This window comes from Somniosus microcephalus, unplaced genomic scaffold (assembly GCF_052327205.1).
Source record: "Somniosus microcephalus isolate GS21.2 unplaced genomic scaffold, FLI_Smic_1.0 unresolved_chr5, whole genome shotgun sequence".
Classification (NCBI taxonomy): domain Eukaryota; kingdom Metazoa; phylum Chordata; class Chondrichthyes; order Squaliformes; family Somniosidae; genus Somniosus; species Somniosus microcephalus.
This window is the reverse complement of record NW_028225183.1, coordinates 48,724,163-48,741,778: the sequence shown is the minus strand read 5'-3', so window position 1 is coordinate 48,741,778 and position 17,616 is coordinate 48,724,163. Positions and strand designations below refer to the sequence as shown.

General features: G+C 43.5%; 1 protein-coding gene across 1 annotated transcript; it reads left to right on the top strand.

Moving 5' to 3' along the window:
• The first annotated feature begins 16,846 nt into the window (after positions 1 to 16,846).
• On the top strand, positions 16,847 to 17,338 carry LOC147088184 (histone H2B-like). The gene has a single exon (XM_085977947.1). The coding sequence runs from the start codon at positions 16,948 to 16,950 to the stop codon at positions 17,320 to 17,322; it is 375 nt and encodes a 124-aa protein (XP_085834073.1). The 5' UTR covers positions 16,847 to 16,947; the 3' UTR covers positions 17,323 to 17,338.
• Positions 17,339 to 17,616: the final 278 nt, after the last annotated feature.

The window sequence follows — 17,616 nt, the reverse complement described above, 5'->3', positions numbered from 1 at the left end:
CACAGGTATAGTGTAAAATCCACACTCACATACAAGAGAATGACAGGTACAGAGTGAAATCCATACTCACATACCAGAAACTCACAGGTATAGGGTAAAATCCACACTCACATAACAGAGACTGACAGGTACAGAGTGAAATCCATACACACATAGCAGAAACGCACAGGTATAGGGTAAAATCCACACTCACCTAAAAGAGACTGACAGGTACAGAGTGAAATCCATACTCACATACCAGAAACTCACAGGTATAGGGTAAAATCCACACTCCCATACCAGAGACTGACAGGTACAGAGTGAAATCCATACTCACATACCAGAAACTCACAAGTATAGGGTAAAATCCACACTCACATACCAGAGACTGACAGGTACAGAGTGAAATCCATCCTCACATACCAGAAACTCACAGGTATAGGGTAAAATCCACACTCACATACCAGAAACTCACAGGTACAGAGTGAAATCCATACTCACATACCAGAAACTCACAGGTATAGGGTAAAATCCACATTCACATGACAGAAACTGACAGATACAGAGTGAAATCCATACTCACATACCAGAAACTCACAGGTATAGGGAAAAATCCACACTCACATAACAGAAACTGACAGGTACAGAGTGAAATCCATACTCACATACCAGAAACTCACAGGTATAGGGTAAAATCCACACTCACATAACAGAAACTGACAGGTACAGAGTGAAATCCATACTCACATACCAGAAACTCACAGGTACAGAGTGAAATCCATATTCACATACCAGAGACTGACAGGTACAGAGTGAAATCCATACTCACATACCAGAAACTCACAGGTATAGGGTAAAATCCACACTCACATACCAGAGACTGACAGGTACAGAGTGAAATCCATACTCACATACCAGAAACTCACAGGTAGAGTGAAATCCATACTCACATACCAGAAACTGACAGGTACAGAGTGAAATCCATACTCACATACCAGAAACTCACAGGTATAGGGTAAAATCCACACTCACATACCAGAGACTGACAGGTACAGAGTGAAATCCATACTCACATACCAGAAACTCACAGGTACAGAGTGAATTCCATACTCACATACCAGAAACTCACAGGTACAGAGTGAAATCCATACTCACATACCAGAAACTCACAGGTATAGGGTAAAATCCACACTCCCATAACAGAAACTGACAGGTACAGAGTGAAATCCATACTCACATACCAGAAACTCACAGGTATAGGGTAAAATCCACACTCCCATACCAGAGACTGACAGGTACAGAGTGAAATCCATACTCACATACCAGAAACTCACAGGTATAGGGTAAAATCCACACTCACATAACAGAAACTGACAGGTACAGAGTGAAATCCACACTCACATACCAGAAACTCACAGGTATAGGGTAAAATCCACACTCACATACCAGAGACTGACAGGTACAGAGTGAAATCCATACTCACATAACAGAAACTCACAGGTATAGGGTAAAATCCACACTCCCATAACAGAAACTGACAGGTACAGAATGAAATCCATACTCACATACCAGAAACTCACAGGTATAGGGTAAAATCCACACTCACATAACAGAAACTGACAGGTACAGAGTGAAATCCACACTCACATACCAGAAACTCACAGGTATAGGGTAAAATCCACACTCACATACCAGAGAATGACAGGTACAGAGTGAAATCCATACTCACATACCAGAAACTCACAGGTATAGGGTAAAATCCACACTCACATACCAGAGACTGACAGGTACAGAGTGAAATCCATACTCACATACCAGAAACTCACAGGTATAGGGTAAAATCCACACTCACATACCAGAAACTCACAGGTACAGAGTGAAATCCACACTCACATACCAGAGACTGACAGGTACAGAGTGAAATCCATACTCACATACCAGAAACTCACAGGTATAGGGTAAAATCCACACTCACATACCAGAGACTGACAGGTACAGAGTGAAATCCATACTCACATACCAGAAACTCTCAGGTACAGAGTGAAATCCACACTCACATACCAGAAACTCACAGGTATAGGGTAAAATCCACACTCACATACCAGAAACTCACAGGTACAGAGTGAAATCCATACTCACATACCAGAAACTCACAGGTATAGGGTAAAATCCACACTCACATACCAGAAACTCACAGGTACAGAGTGAAATCCATACTCACATACCAGAAACTCACAGGTATAGGGTAAAATCCACACTCCCACAACAGAAACTGACAGGTACAGAGTGAAATCCATACTCACATACCAGAAACTCACAGGTATAGGGTAAAATCCACACTCACATAACAGAAACTGACAGGTACAGAGTGAAATCCACACTCACATACCAGAAACTCACAGGTATAGGGTAAAATCCACACTCACATACCAGAGACTGACAGGTACAGAGTGAAATCCATACTCACATACCAGAAACTCACAGGTATAGGGTAAAATCCACACTCACATAACAGAAACTGACAGGTACAGAGTGAAATCCACACTCACATACCAGAAACTCACAGGTACAGAGTGAAATCCACACTCACATACCAGAGACTGACAGGTACAGAGTGAAATCCATATGCCGATGGATTGGAGGGTAGCTAACGTTACCCCACTATTCAAAAAGGGGGGTAGGGAAAAAGGAGGTAATTACAGACCTGTAAGCCTTACATCAGTTGTGGGCAAAATGCTGGAGTCCATCATTAAGGATGAAATAGCGGAGCACTTAGCAAATGGGGACAGGATAGGACAGAGTCAACATGGATTTACAAAGGGTAAATCGTGCTTGACTAATCTATTGGAATTTTTTGAGGGAGTAACTGGTAGAATAGATGGGGGAGAGCCAGTAGATGTGGTGTACCTGGACTTCCAAAAGGCCTTCGATAAGGTCCCACATAAAAGATTAGCATGGAAAATTGAGGCTCATGGGATAAAGGGGAAAGTTTTGGCGTGGATAGGGAACTGGCTGTCAGATAGAAAACAGAGAGTTGGAATAAACGGCTCATTTTCTGAATGGCAGGCAGTAACAAGTGGGGTACCACAGGGATCTGTCCTGGGCCCCCAGCTGTTCACAATTTACATTAATGACCTGGATCAGGGAGTCGGATGCAGCATTTCCAAATTTGCAGACGACACTAAACTAGGAGGTGGGGTGGGCGCAGAGGAAGAGACCAGGAAGCTCCAGAGCGATTTGGACAGACTGGGCGATTGGGCGGATAAATGGCAGATGCACTATAATGTGGACAAGTGCGAAGTTATCCACCTTGGGTGCAGGAACGGGAGGGCAAATTATTATTTAAATGGCAATAGATTGGGAGAGGGGGAAGTACAGAGAGACCTGGGTGTTCTTGTACACCAGTCACTGAAGGCGAGCATGCAGGTGCAACAGGCGGTCAAGAAGGCAAACGGTATGCTGGCCTTCATAGCAAAAGGGTTAGAATACAGGAACAGGGATACCTTGCTGCAGCTGTACAGGGCACTGGTGAGACCACACCTCGAGTACTGTGTACAGTTTTGGTCGCCTCATCTGAGGAAGGATGTTCTTGCCATGGAGGGGGTGCAGCGGCGATTCACCAGGCTGATACCAGGAATGGCGGGAATGACCTATGAGGAGAGACTATGTAGTTTAGGGATGTACACACTGGAGTTTAGAAGATTGAGAGGGGACCTCATAGAAGTGTATAAAATTCTGACAGGTCTAGACAGACTGGATGCAGAAGGAATGTTTCCCTTGGCGGGTGAGAACAGAACTAGAGGACATAATTTAAGGATAAGGGCTAAACCATTTAGGACAGAGATGAGGGGGAATTTCTTCACTCAGAGAGTGGTGAACCTGTGGAACTCATTGCCACAGAGGGCAGTGTACGCCAGCTCATTAAATATATTTAAGAGGGAATTAGATATATTTCTACGGGCAAAAGGGGTTAAGGGTTACGGAGAGAAGGCGGGGACGGGATACTGAATTAAAGGATCAGCCATGATCTCATTAAATGGCGGAGCAGGCACGAAGGGCCGAATGGCCTACTCCTGCTCCTATCTTCTATGTATCTATGTATCTATGTATACTCACATACCAGAAACTCACAGGTATAGGGTAAAATCCACACTCACATACCAGAGACTGACAGGTACAGAGTGAAATCCATACTCACATACCAGAAACTCACAGGTACAGAGTGAAATCCACACTCACATACCAGAGACTGACAGGTACAGAGTGAAATCCACACTCACATACCAGAAACTCACAGGTATAGGGTAAAATCCACACTCACATAACAGAGACTGACAGGTACAGAGTGAAATCCACACTCACATACCAGAAACTCACAGGTATAGGGTAAAATCCACACTCACATACCAGAGACTGACAGGTACAGAGTGAAATCCATACTCACATACCAGAAACTCACAGGTATAGGGTAAAATCCACACTCACATAACAGAAACTGACAGGTACAGAGTGAAATCCATACTCACATACCAGAAACTCACAGGTATAGGGTAAAATCCACACTCCCATACCAGAGACTGACAGGTACAGAGTGAAATCCATACTCACATACCAGAAACTCACAGGTATAGGGTAAAATCCACACTCACATAACAGAAACTGACAGGTACAGAGTGAAATCCATACTCACATACCAGAAACTCACAGGTATAGGGTAAAATCCACACTCACATAACAGAGACTGACAGGTACAGAGTGAAATCCATACTCCCATACCAGAAACTCACAGGTATAGGGTAAAATCCACACTCACATACCAGAGACTGACAGGTACAGAGTGAAATCCACACTCCCATACCAGAAACTCACAGGTATAGGGTAAAATCCACACTCCCATACCAGAGACTGACAGGTACAGAGTGAAATCCACACTCACATACCAGAAACTCACAGGTATAGGGTAAAATCCACACTCCCATACCAGAGACTGACAGGTACAGAGTGAAATCCATACTCACATACCAGAAACTCACAGGTATAGGGTAAAATCCACACTCCCATAACAGAAACTGACAGGTACAGAGTGAAATCCACACTCACATACCAGAAACTCACAGGTATAGGGTAAAATCCACACTCACATACCAGAGACTGACAGGTACAGAGTGAAATCCATACTCACATACCAGAAACTCACAGGTATAGGGTAAAATCCACACTCACACACCAGAAACTGACAGGTACAGAGTGAAATCCACACTCACATACCAGAAACTCACAGGTATAGGGTAAAATCCACACTCACATAACAGAAACTGACAGGTACAGAGTGAAATCCATACTCACGTACCAGAAACTCACAGGTATAGGGTAAAATCCACACTCACATAACAGAAACTGACAGGTACAGAGTGAAATCCATACTCACATACCAGAAACTCACAGGTATAGGGTAAAATCCACACTCACATACCAGAGACTGACAGGTTCAGAGTGAAATCCATACTCACATACCAGAAACTCACAGGTATAGGGTAAAATCCACACTCACATAACAGAAACTGACAGGTACAGAGTGAAATCCATACTCACATACCAGAAACTCACAGGTATAGGGTAAAATCCACACTCCCATACCAGAAACTGACAGGTACAGAGTGAAATCCATACTCACATACCAGAAACTCACAGGTATAGGGTAAAATCCACACTCACATACCAGAAACTGACAGGTACAGAGTGAAATCCACACTCACATACCAGAAACTCACAGGTATATGGTAAAATCCACACTCACATACCAGAAACTGACAGGTACAGAGTGAAATCCATACTCACATACCAGAAACTCACAGGTATAGGGTAAAATCCACACTCACATACCAGAGACTGACAGGTACAGAGTGAAATCCATACTCACATACCAGAAACTCACAGGTATAGGGTAAAATCCACACTCACATAACAGAAACTGACAGGTACAGAGTGAAATCCATACTCACATACCAGAAACTCACAGGTATAGGGTAAAATCCACACTCACATACCAGAGACTGACAGGTACAGAGTGAAATCCATACTCACATACCAGAAACTCACAGGTATAGGGTAAAATCCACACTCACATACCAGGGACTGACAGGTACAGAGTGAAATCCACACTCACATACCAGAAACTCACAGGTATAGGGTAAAATCCACACTCACATACCAGAAACTGACAGGTACAGAGTGAAATCCATACTCACATACCAGAAACTCACAGGTATAGGGTAAAATCCACACTCACATACCAGAAACTGACAGGTACAGAGTGAAATCCATACTCACATACCAGAAACTCACAGGTATAGGGTAAAATCCACACTCACATACCAGAAACTGACAGGTACAGAGTGAAATCCATACTCACATACCAGAAACTCACAGGTATAGGGTAAAATCCACACTCACATAACAGAAACTGACAGGTACAGAGTGAAATCCATACTCACATACCAGAAACTCACAGGTATAGGGTAAAATCCACACTCACATACCAGAAACTCACAGGTATAGGGTAAAATCCACACTCCCATACCAGAAACTGACAGGTACAGAGTGAAATCCATACTCACATACCAGAAACTCACAGGTATAGGGTAAAATCCACACTCACATACCAGAAACTGACAGGTACAGAGTGAAATCCATACTCACATACCAGAAACTCACAGGTATAGGGTAAAATCCACACTCACATAACAGAAACTGACAGGTACAGAGTGAAATCCATACTCACATACCAGAAACTCACAGGTATAGGGTAAAATCCACACTCACATACCAGAAACTCACAGGTATAGGGTAAAATCCACACTCACATAACAGAAACTGAAAGAATTTAATACAGAGAAGTGGGAGGTGAGGCATTTTGGGAGCAGGAATAGAGAGAGGCAATATACACTTAATGAGACAGTTTTAAAGAGTGTGCAGGGTCAGAGGGACCTGGGAGTTAATGTGCATTGGTCCCTCTGAAGGTGGGGGGACATTTTGAGAGAGTGGTTAGCAATGCATATGGGACCTTGGGCTTCATATATAGAGGTATTGAGTACAATAGTAGAGAAGTTATGCTGAACCTTTATAAAACACTGGTTAGTCCACAACTGGAGGACTGCATCCAGTTCTGGTCACCGCACTTTAGGAAGATTGTGAAGGCCCTTGAGAGGGTGCAGAGGAGATTTACCAGAATGGTTCTGGGGATCGCGGATCTTAGCTACAAGGACAGGTTGGAGAAGCTGGATTTGTTTTCATTAGAGCAAAGGTGGATGTGGTGTGATTTGATAGAGGTGTCCAAGATTATGATGAGTTATGACAGGCTAGACGGGGAAAGGCTGTTCCCACTAGTTGATGATACAAGGACTAGGGGAGACAGATTTAAGATTTAAGGTTTTGGAGAAGAGATACAGGGGGGATGTGAACAAAAGCTTTTTTACACAGTGATTGGTGATGACCTGGAACTCGCAGCCGACAGAAGTGGTGAAAGCGGAGACACGCAATGTTTTCAAGGGGAGACTGGATAGGCGTTTCTTAATTGGACAATTTACAAATCCTGTGGGAATAATCCACTTGGGGATCTCACAAGGAGCAGGGCGTTTCTCACACAGCGAAATATTTTAATTCTACACGAAAGAGACGCAAACACTGCGCTTGCACTCTAAACAGAAGTCTGCTCCTCCCCCTCTCCCCGCACAGTGTTTAAAGCGACAGGAAGCACCATGCGGGCTCCCCTCCCCCAGCTCTGCCAGCGGGGACCGTTTCCTCTGTGCTCGGCTGATGATCGTTGAACACATCAGGGAATAAGGGAGCAAACAACAGCACATCACATTGGGTCTGTGTCCGCAGAATGGTTTTGGTTCAGGATAAATTCAGCAGCAGTCGGGAGACTGATTGAAAGAGGCAGAGTGGAACAGGAAGTAGTTCCGGAACATGGAGTGAGTGGGGGAAGGGAGAGGCCATTCTCGAGTTCTGAGACATTCTGTTAACTACTCAGGCCCTCAACTCGTTTTCGATAGATTAAAATCAATTTTTGTACAGCCCAGGTACCTGTGGTTATATTCCAGTAAGCCATCCTTGAAATGTACAGGTAGTTCCATGGGAATGGGAGATAAAAAGCTGGACTGTGCCAATAGGGTGGTCCCATTCATGGTCCGGTGCTGGCTTTGGGTTGTGTCTGGATGCTGATAACTTACTATAGAACCGTCCTACACAGCTGGTGTACAGAATCTGAGTGCCGCTGTACTGCAGTGAGGTCAGACAATGACACTGTTAGTATCACGGTTTCTTCTCTCCAGGTACTTTACTTTATTATAAATAGACACATTAATTATAACATCACTTTTATATTCTACCCGCAGCTGTCCATAACTTATAACTAATATTGTTCTCATATTATTATTCTCGTAGCAAGATACTTCAGTGAGGCAGAATAAATGAGATAATTGCTCCAACCTGAACAAAAGGAGCATTGCAGGCAGCTCCTTCTCACACACAGTAAGTACATTATCACTCACAGAACGACAGATTGAGAATGAAACATAATCACTTCCAGTAACAGATTGATGACTGACAGATGCAGAGGAAAACCCACACTCCCACAACAGAGGTAGAAGGTCACAGAGTAAAATCCACACTCCCAGACTGCACACAGACAGATAAACAGAAACTTACACTCACATACCAGATACAGACAGGTAGAGAGTGAAATCCAGTCATTCACCAGAAACTGAAAGGTACAGATAAAACCCAAACTTGCATCCCGGTTAATGACAGATCCAGAGTGAAATCCACACTCACACACTTGAATAAAACACAAATTCTGACAGAATCTGACAGTTACAGATGAAAATCCGCATGCACATTCCAGAGACTATATTAACAGAAATAAATCTTCTCTCACATCCCAGAGATTGAAAGCTGTAGAGTCAAACACAACCTCACACAGCAGTGATTGACAGACACAGAGTAAAATCCACATTCTTGTAATAGAGATTGACAGATACATAAAAAAACCCACACACACATACCAGAAACTGACAGATAGAGAATAAAACCACACTCACATCCCAGAGTCTGACAGATAGAGAGTAAAACTCTCACGCACATCCTAGAGATGAGCAGAAATGGGATAACACTCACACTGATATCCCAGAGAGTGACAGATAATGACTAAAATCTACACTCCCTTACCAGGAACTGGCTGGTACTGTACTGAATAAAACCTTACTCATATAACACAAACTGAGAGCTACAGCACAAAACCCGCACAAACATACAATAATCAGACAGGTACAGGACAAAATCCACACAGATACCAGAAACTGACAGGTACAGGACAGAACACAATTCACATAGCAGAAATTGACAGGTACAGGACAAAACCCCACTCAGATACCAGAAACTGACAGGTACAGTGTAAAATCACACTGACATACCAGAAACTGACAGGTACAGGTCATAACCCAAATCACACACCAGAAGCTGACAGTCACAGGATAAAACACACTCACTTACCAGAAATTGAGAGGTACATGATATAACCAGACTCACAAACCAGAAACTGACAGGTACTTGATATAACCACACTCACAAACCAGAAACTGACAGGTACATAAGAACATAGGAAGTAAGAGCAGGAGTATTCAATAGGATCATGGCTGATCCGAATCTAGACTCACGTCCACTTCCCTGCCCTCTCCCCGTAACCCCTAATTCCCTTATGTGCTAGGAAACTGTCTATCTCCATTTTAAATTTATTCAATGTTGCAGCTTCCACAGCTCTCTGGGGTAGCAAATTCGATAGATTTACTACCCTCGGAGTGAAGAGGTTTCTCCTCATCTCAGTTTTGAATGCGCAGCCCCTTATTCCTAGATTATGCCCCCTAGTTCTAGTCTCACCCGTCAGTGGAAACATCCTCCCCGCATCCACCCGATCAAGGCCCCTGACAATCTTACATGTTTCGATAAGATCGCCTCTCATTCTTCTGAACTCCAATGAGTAGAGTCCCAACCTACTCAACCTTTCCTCATATGTCAACCCCCTCATCTCCGGAATCAACCGAGTGAACCTTCTCTGAACCGCCTCGAGAGCAAGTATAACTTTTCTTAAATATGGAAACCAAAACTGCATGCAGTATTCCAGGTGTGGCCTCACCAATGCCCTGTATAACTGCAGCAAGACTTCCCTGTTTTTATACTCCATCCCCCTTGCTTTAAAAGCCAAGATTCCATTGGCCTTCCTGATCACCTGCTGCACCTGCATACTAATTATTGTGTTTCATGCACCAGAACCCCCGATCACTTTGCAGTTTCTCTCCATTTAGATAATAACTTGCTCTTTGATTTTTCTGCCAAAGTGCATAACCTCACACTTTCCAACAGGTACAGGACAATACCACACTCACATACGAGAAACTGACAGGTACAGGGCAAAATACCACTCACATACCAGAAACTGACAAGAACAGGGCAAAATCCCACTAAAATACCAAAATCTTACAAGTACAGGGCAAAATCCCACTAACATACCAGAAACTGACAGGTGCAGAACAAAACCCCACTCACATACCAGAAAATGACAGGTATAGGACAACGCCACACTCACATACCAGAAACTGACAGGTACAGGACAAAATCCCACTCACATACCAGAAATAGACAGGTACAGAACAGAATTTCACTAACTTACCTGAAGCTGGCAGGTAGAGGGACAAAACACTGTCATACCAGTAACTGACAGGTACAGCACAACATCCCACTCACATACCAGAAACTGACAATACAGATTCAAATAGACACTGACATACAAGAAACTGACAGGTACTGATTAAAACCCACTCTCACATAACATAAATTGACAAGTACAGTGCAAAACCTGGGGTAACTCACCAGAAACTGAAAGGTACAGAAAAAAATCCCCCTCAAATATGAGGAAATAAAAGTTGCAGTGTAAACACTCACATCCCAGAGCATGAACGATACAGAGGAAAACCACACTTACATACCAGAGACTGACAGGTACAGAGTGAAATCCATACTCACATACCAGAAACTCACAGGTATAGGGTAAAATCCACAATCACGTACCAGAGATTAAGAAATAGACAGTAAAAACCAGACTCGCATACCACAGATTGAGAGATACAGAGTAAAACTCATACTTACCGAAAAGAAACTGAGAGATACAGAATGAAACATACACTCACATATCATAAACTTACAGATACAGGGAAATAGCCAATCTCCCATACCAGAAACCGGCATGGACTGATTAAAACCCACATTTCATAACCAAAACTGACAGATACAGAATAAAATCCCACTCACATAGCAGAGTCTGAATGATACAAATGAAAACACCACTCACTTAGCAGATACTGAAAGATACAGAATAAAGCCACACACACAACAAAGACTGACAGATACAAAATAAGATCCACACTCACATGCCAGAATCTGAAAGAATTTAATACAGAGACGTGTGAGGTGATGCATTTTGGCAGCAGGAACAGGGAGAGGCAATATACACTTCACGGCACAGTTTTAAAGAGTGTGCAGGGACAGAGGGACCTGGGAGTTAACGTGCATAGATCCCTCTGAAGGTGGGGGGAGGGGACATTTTGAGAGAGTGGTTAGCAAAGCATATGGGATCTTGGGCTTCATAAATAGAGGTATTCGTACAAAAGTACAGAAGTTATGCTAAACCTTTATAAAGCGCTAGTTAGGCCCAACTGGAGTATTGCGTCCAGTTCTGGTCACCACACTTTAGAAAGGATGTGATTCACTTGCGAGGCTGCAGAGGAGATTTACCAGAATGGTCCCCGGGATGGGGGATCTTAGCTACAAGGACAGGTTGGAGAAGCTGGATTTGTTTTCTTTAGAGCAAAGGAGGTTGAGGGATGAATTGATAGAGGTGTGCAAGATTATGATGGATTTGGACAGGCTAGACGGGATAAGGCTGGTCCCACTAGTTGATGGTACAAGGACTAGGGGACATATATTTAAGGTTTTGGGCAAGAGATACAGAGGGGATGTGACTAAAAACTTTTTTACGCAGCGATTGGTGAGGACCTGTTACTCGCTGCCGACGGAAGTAGTGAAAGCGGAGGCACTCAGTGTATTCAAGGGGAGACTGGATAGGCGCTTGAGGGAAATAAACTTGCTGGGCTATGGGGATAGAGCGGGGGAATGGGACTGACTGATTGCTCTTCAGATAGCCGGCACGGACTCGATGGGCCGAATGACCTCCTTCTGTGCCGTTATGACTCCATTAATTTATGACAGCTAAAAACCGCATTCACACACCAGAGACTTCTAATACAAAATAAACCCACACTAACATACTAGAGACTGAGAGCTACAGCATTTTACCCATTGTTCCATGCCAGAAATGGACAGGTACAGAATAAAACCCACATTCACATACCAGAAACTGAGATACAGAAAAAACCCGCGCTCACATTAATGTTCTGTGATTACGATGGCCCGAATGAATTCTTCGACTAAATTAATGCTGTTTCAGAGCGTTGTGAAATGTATTTGCAATGGCCTCCGGCATTGTCCCTTCCGACACCCCGTGCTTGGCCAGCTCCCCGGGCAGCACCAGACTCACGGCGGTCTGGATGTGTGGACACAATCCGCACACTCCAAACTATTAGTGGTTGGTGCCATCTGCTGGCTGCCAGCCTGTACTGCAACACGATAACCATTCATCAGCAACTATTTTAAATTGGAGAGAAATAACCTGAACATCTTGTTTACGTTCAGATTAAGATGATTGCAAGTGTTATTCGTCCTGACTAAAGCTCCAAAGACCTTTGGCGAGTGATCTGTAAATACAGAGGCTTTCAATTTAAAATTAGAGCGATGGTGGTACAGTGATGAGCCCAGCTGCCCTTCCTAGCGAGCTGACTCGGGTTCGAATTCTCGGTATCATGGGGTGAGGGCTCAGTCCAAGTGGAATGAACCTCACTCTCACACACAGTACCAGAGACTGACAGATACAGAATTAATTTAACTCTCATACACTGGATCAGAGACTAATATATACCGAATGAATCCCACACTTTCATACAACACCAGAGACAGAGAGATACTGAATTAATCTAACTCTCACATATAGAATCATAGACTGACAAAGAGAGAATGAATCTCACACTCATATACAGAACCAGAAAATGATTGAGACAAAGTGAATTCCAATCTGATACAGAGTATTAAAGACGTCTGATACAGAATGAATCTCACTCTCAAACATAATACCAGAAACTGACAGACACAGAATGTATCTCACTGTCACATAGAGCATCAGACACTGACTAATACAGAATCAATCCGCACTGAAACAGATTGTCAGAGACTGACAGGTGCAGGATAAATCTCACACTCACATACTGTATCAGAGACAGACACACAGAATAAATCTCACACTCACATACTGTATCAGAGACAGACACACAGAATAAATCTCACACTCACATACTGTATCAGAGACAGACACACAGAATAAATCTCACACTCACATACTGTATCAGAGACAGACACACAGAATAAATCTCACACTCACATACTGTATCAGAGACAGACACACAGGATAAATCTCACACTCACATACTGTATCAGAGACAGACACACAGAATAAATCTCACACTCACATACTGTATCAGAGACAGACACACAGAATAAATCTCACACTCACATACTGTATCAGAGACAGACACACAGAATAAATCTCACACTCACATACTGTATCAGAGACAGACACACAGAATAAATCTCACACTCACATACTGTATCAGAGACAGACACACAGAATAAATCTCACACTCACATACTGTATCAGAGACAGACACACAGAATAAATCTCACACTCACATACTGTATCAGAGACAGACACACAGAATAAATCTCACACTCACATACTGTATCAGAGACAGACACACAGAATAAATCTCACACTCACATACTGTATCAGAGACAGACACACAGAATAAATCTCACACTCACATACTGTATCAGAGACAGACACACAGAATAAATCTCACACTCACATACTGTATCAGAGACAGACACACAGAATAAATCTCACACTCACATACTGTATCAGAGACACTATTCACACCTTTGATTGCTGTGATTATCTTTCTGCCGAGGTGTAATAAAGGGCAGTTAGAAAGATTACCTGTAATCATCTGGCAGTATTCTCTGACTATATGTGCTGTGTCTATATGCATTTCTCCTCTTCACCTGACGAAGGAGCAGCGCTCCGAAAGCTTGTGATTTCAAATAAAGCTGTTGGACTATAACCTGGTGTTGTGTGACTTCTTACATTTGTATCAGAGACAGACACACAGAATAAATCTCACACTTACATACAGTACCAGACAGTGACAGACAGAATTAAACTGATATTCACATACAGCATCAGAGATGACAGATACTCAGCATGAACCTCACACTCTCATACATAGAAACTTAGATTTTGGAGCAGGAGTAGGCCATTTGGCCCCTCGAGCCTGCTCCACCATTTAATGAGATCATGGCTAATCATCCAAATTCAGTACCCTTTCTCTGCTTTCTCCCCATATCCCTTGATCCCTTTAGCCTCAAGAAATATATCCAACTCCTCCTTGAATATATTTAATGAATTGGCCTCAACTGCCCTGTGTGTCAGAGAATTCCACAGGTTCACCAGCTCAATCCCTCCTCAGCTCAGTCCTAAATGGCTTACCCCTTATCCTTAGACTGTGACCCCTGATTCTGAACTCCCCTGTCATCGGGAACATCCTTCCTGCATCTAGTCTGTCTAGTCCTGTTAGAATTTTATAAGTATCAATGAGATCCCCTCTCATTCTTCTAAACTCTAGCGAATATAAGCCTAATCGACCCAATCTCTCCTCATACATTACCAGATAATGACAGAGACAGAATTAATCTAAATCTAGCATACAGTACAGAATAAATCCCGAACTCACATGCCATACCAGGAAATGACAGATATAGAATAAATCTCAAACTCACATACAGTATCACAGATTGGCAGAGAAAGAGAATGAATCTCACACTGACACAGATTATCAGACGGTGACAGACCCAGAATTAATATACACTCCTACACAGTACCAGCAAATGATAGAGACAAAGTGAACCCCACATTAAAGACTGATTGGTGCAAAATGAATCTCACTCTCACATACAGTACCAGAGATTGACAGATATATAATAGTCTAGCACACACATACAGAACAGAGACTGACAGACAGTGCATCAGAGGGCCTGGCAGATACAGAATGAGGCCACAATTACATGCAGTACAATTGATTTACATGTAGATTTAGTCCCACACTCACATACAGTACCAGGTACTAGCAGAAATGGAATGAATCTCAAACTAACATCAAGTGGCAGAGACTGATAGATGCAGTACGATTCCCACTTTCATAATCCGAGTGAGTAGCAGATTCATGCAGAATTCTTCGCTGAAAGACAGTACAAAAGACAGACTGATTCCGAACTAATTGGACACTAACATCCAGTACCAGAGACTGACAGATCCAGAATGAGTCCCACACTCACAATCAGTACCAGAGACTGACAGATACAGAATGACTCACACACTCACAATCAGTACCAGAGACTGACAGATACAGAATGACTCACACACTCACAATCAGTACCAGAGACTGACAGATACAGATTGACTCCCACACTCACAATCAGTGCCAGTGACGGACAGATACAGAATGAGTCCCACACTCACACACAGTACCAGAGACTGAGAGATACAGAAGGAGTCCCACACTGACAATCAGTACCAGTGACAGACAGATGTAGAATGAATCTCAGACTTGCACACCGTCCTAGTGACAGGCAGATGTAGAATGAATCTCAGACTCACACTCTACCAGAAAATGACAGATTCAGAATCAATAACAACACTGACACACGGTACAAGATAGAATCCCACTCTGACACTTAGTCATAGTCATAGAGTCATAGAGTTATACAGCACAGAAAGAGGCCCTTCGGCCCATCATGTCCACGCCAGCCATCAAGCACTGTCTATTCTATCGCCGCTCCTTCATCGTCACTGGCTCAAAATCCTGGAACTCCCTCCCTAACAGCACTGTGGGAGTACCTTCATCACACGGACTGCAGCGGTTCAAGAACCTGTCTCACCAAAAACTTCTCAAAGGGCAATTAGGGATGGGCAATAAATGCTGTCCTTGCCAGCGATGCCCACATCCCATGAACGAATAAAAAAAAAGTGACGGACAGGAAACTAAAGGATTCCACACACACATACCTTAACAGAGACTGAGATTGAGAATGATTCCTACACTTACATAAATCAATTCTATTTCAGTTTCAATTTTATTTGTCACATAACCAAATACAACAAGTGAAATCCAGTCAGTGAAATGTTTTTTTCTTAACGAGCCGAGCGCACCAATCAACAAAGGACACTTAGCTGCCTGGGACACACGGAGCCCGCAAGGACGGCAGAGACTGAGTGATACAGAACTATCCCCACACACACAGTATTAGAGATTGGCAGATGCAGAACTAAAGTGGCGGAGACCACACCGCAATGCGTGAATATAGTGCACAAATTGGAGGAAGTCTATCTAACTGGCTGTCCCGTCCGGAAGGAGTGTTTGCGGCCCTGGAAGATGGTCTGGGAAATGGTGAATGGGCAGATGTCACACACGCACTTGCAGGGGGCGTACTGGTGGCAAACACTCAGTCTGATTGGATACCTAAAGAAGCCAATCAGAGATATGCAGAAGAATAAATTGACATCATTCCTAACCAGCCAATCACAATCATTGCCTTTACCCATCCCTCATTAGCATAGGACTGTGGGGTTGCCTATATATTCCGAGCGCGGAGCAAGTTTGAGTCATTTTGTTGCTGAAATCTAGCTTAAGAATGGTGGATGAAAAGAAGACAGCTGCTAAGAAGGGCGCTAAGAAAACCGTCACTAAACCGGCAGCGAAGGGCGGCAAGAAGCGCAGAAAGTCGAGGAAGGAGAGTTACTCCATCTACATCTACAAAGTGATGAAGCAGGTTCACCCTGACACCGGCATCTCCTCCAAGGCCATGAGCATCATGAACTCGTTTGTGAACGATGTTTTCGAGCGCATCGCGGGTGAGGCTTCCCGCCTGACCCATTACAACAAGCGGCACACCATCAGCTCCCGGGAGATCCAGACCGCCGTGCGCCTGCTGCTGCCCGGGGAGCTGGCCAAGCACGCCGTGTCGGAAGGGACAAAGGCTGTGACCAAATACACCAGCTCCAAGTAAAACTCCACGCTGTCCTGAAAGAAGAAACTCCAAACACAACGGCTCTTTTAAGAGCCACCCACTATCTCTCTGAAAGAGCTACACAACGCATCGCCTTGTAGATTCAATTTACTGTAATTATTAAGAACGTTTGAAGTTCCAGCTGTAGATGTAGTTTTTAACTCTCAGATAAGCAGTTTCATTGACCGGATCGCCCTTAGCGTCGATGTTGTATTTCCCGCCCACTAAAACACAAACACGGTCCTTGGTCGCACTTTGCCTTTGCTCTCAGACCCGTTTATTTGCAGCGCCAGC

Excerpts from the sequence above, each read along its gene's own strand:
- LOC147088184 (XM_085977947.1), top strand. The coding sequence starts at position 16,948 with ATGGTGGATGAAAAGAAGACAGCTGCTAAGAAGGGCGCTAAGAAAACC.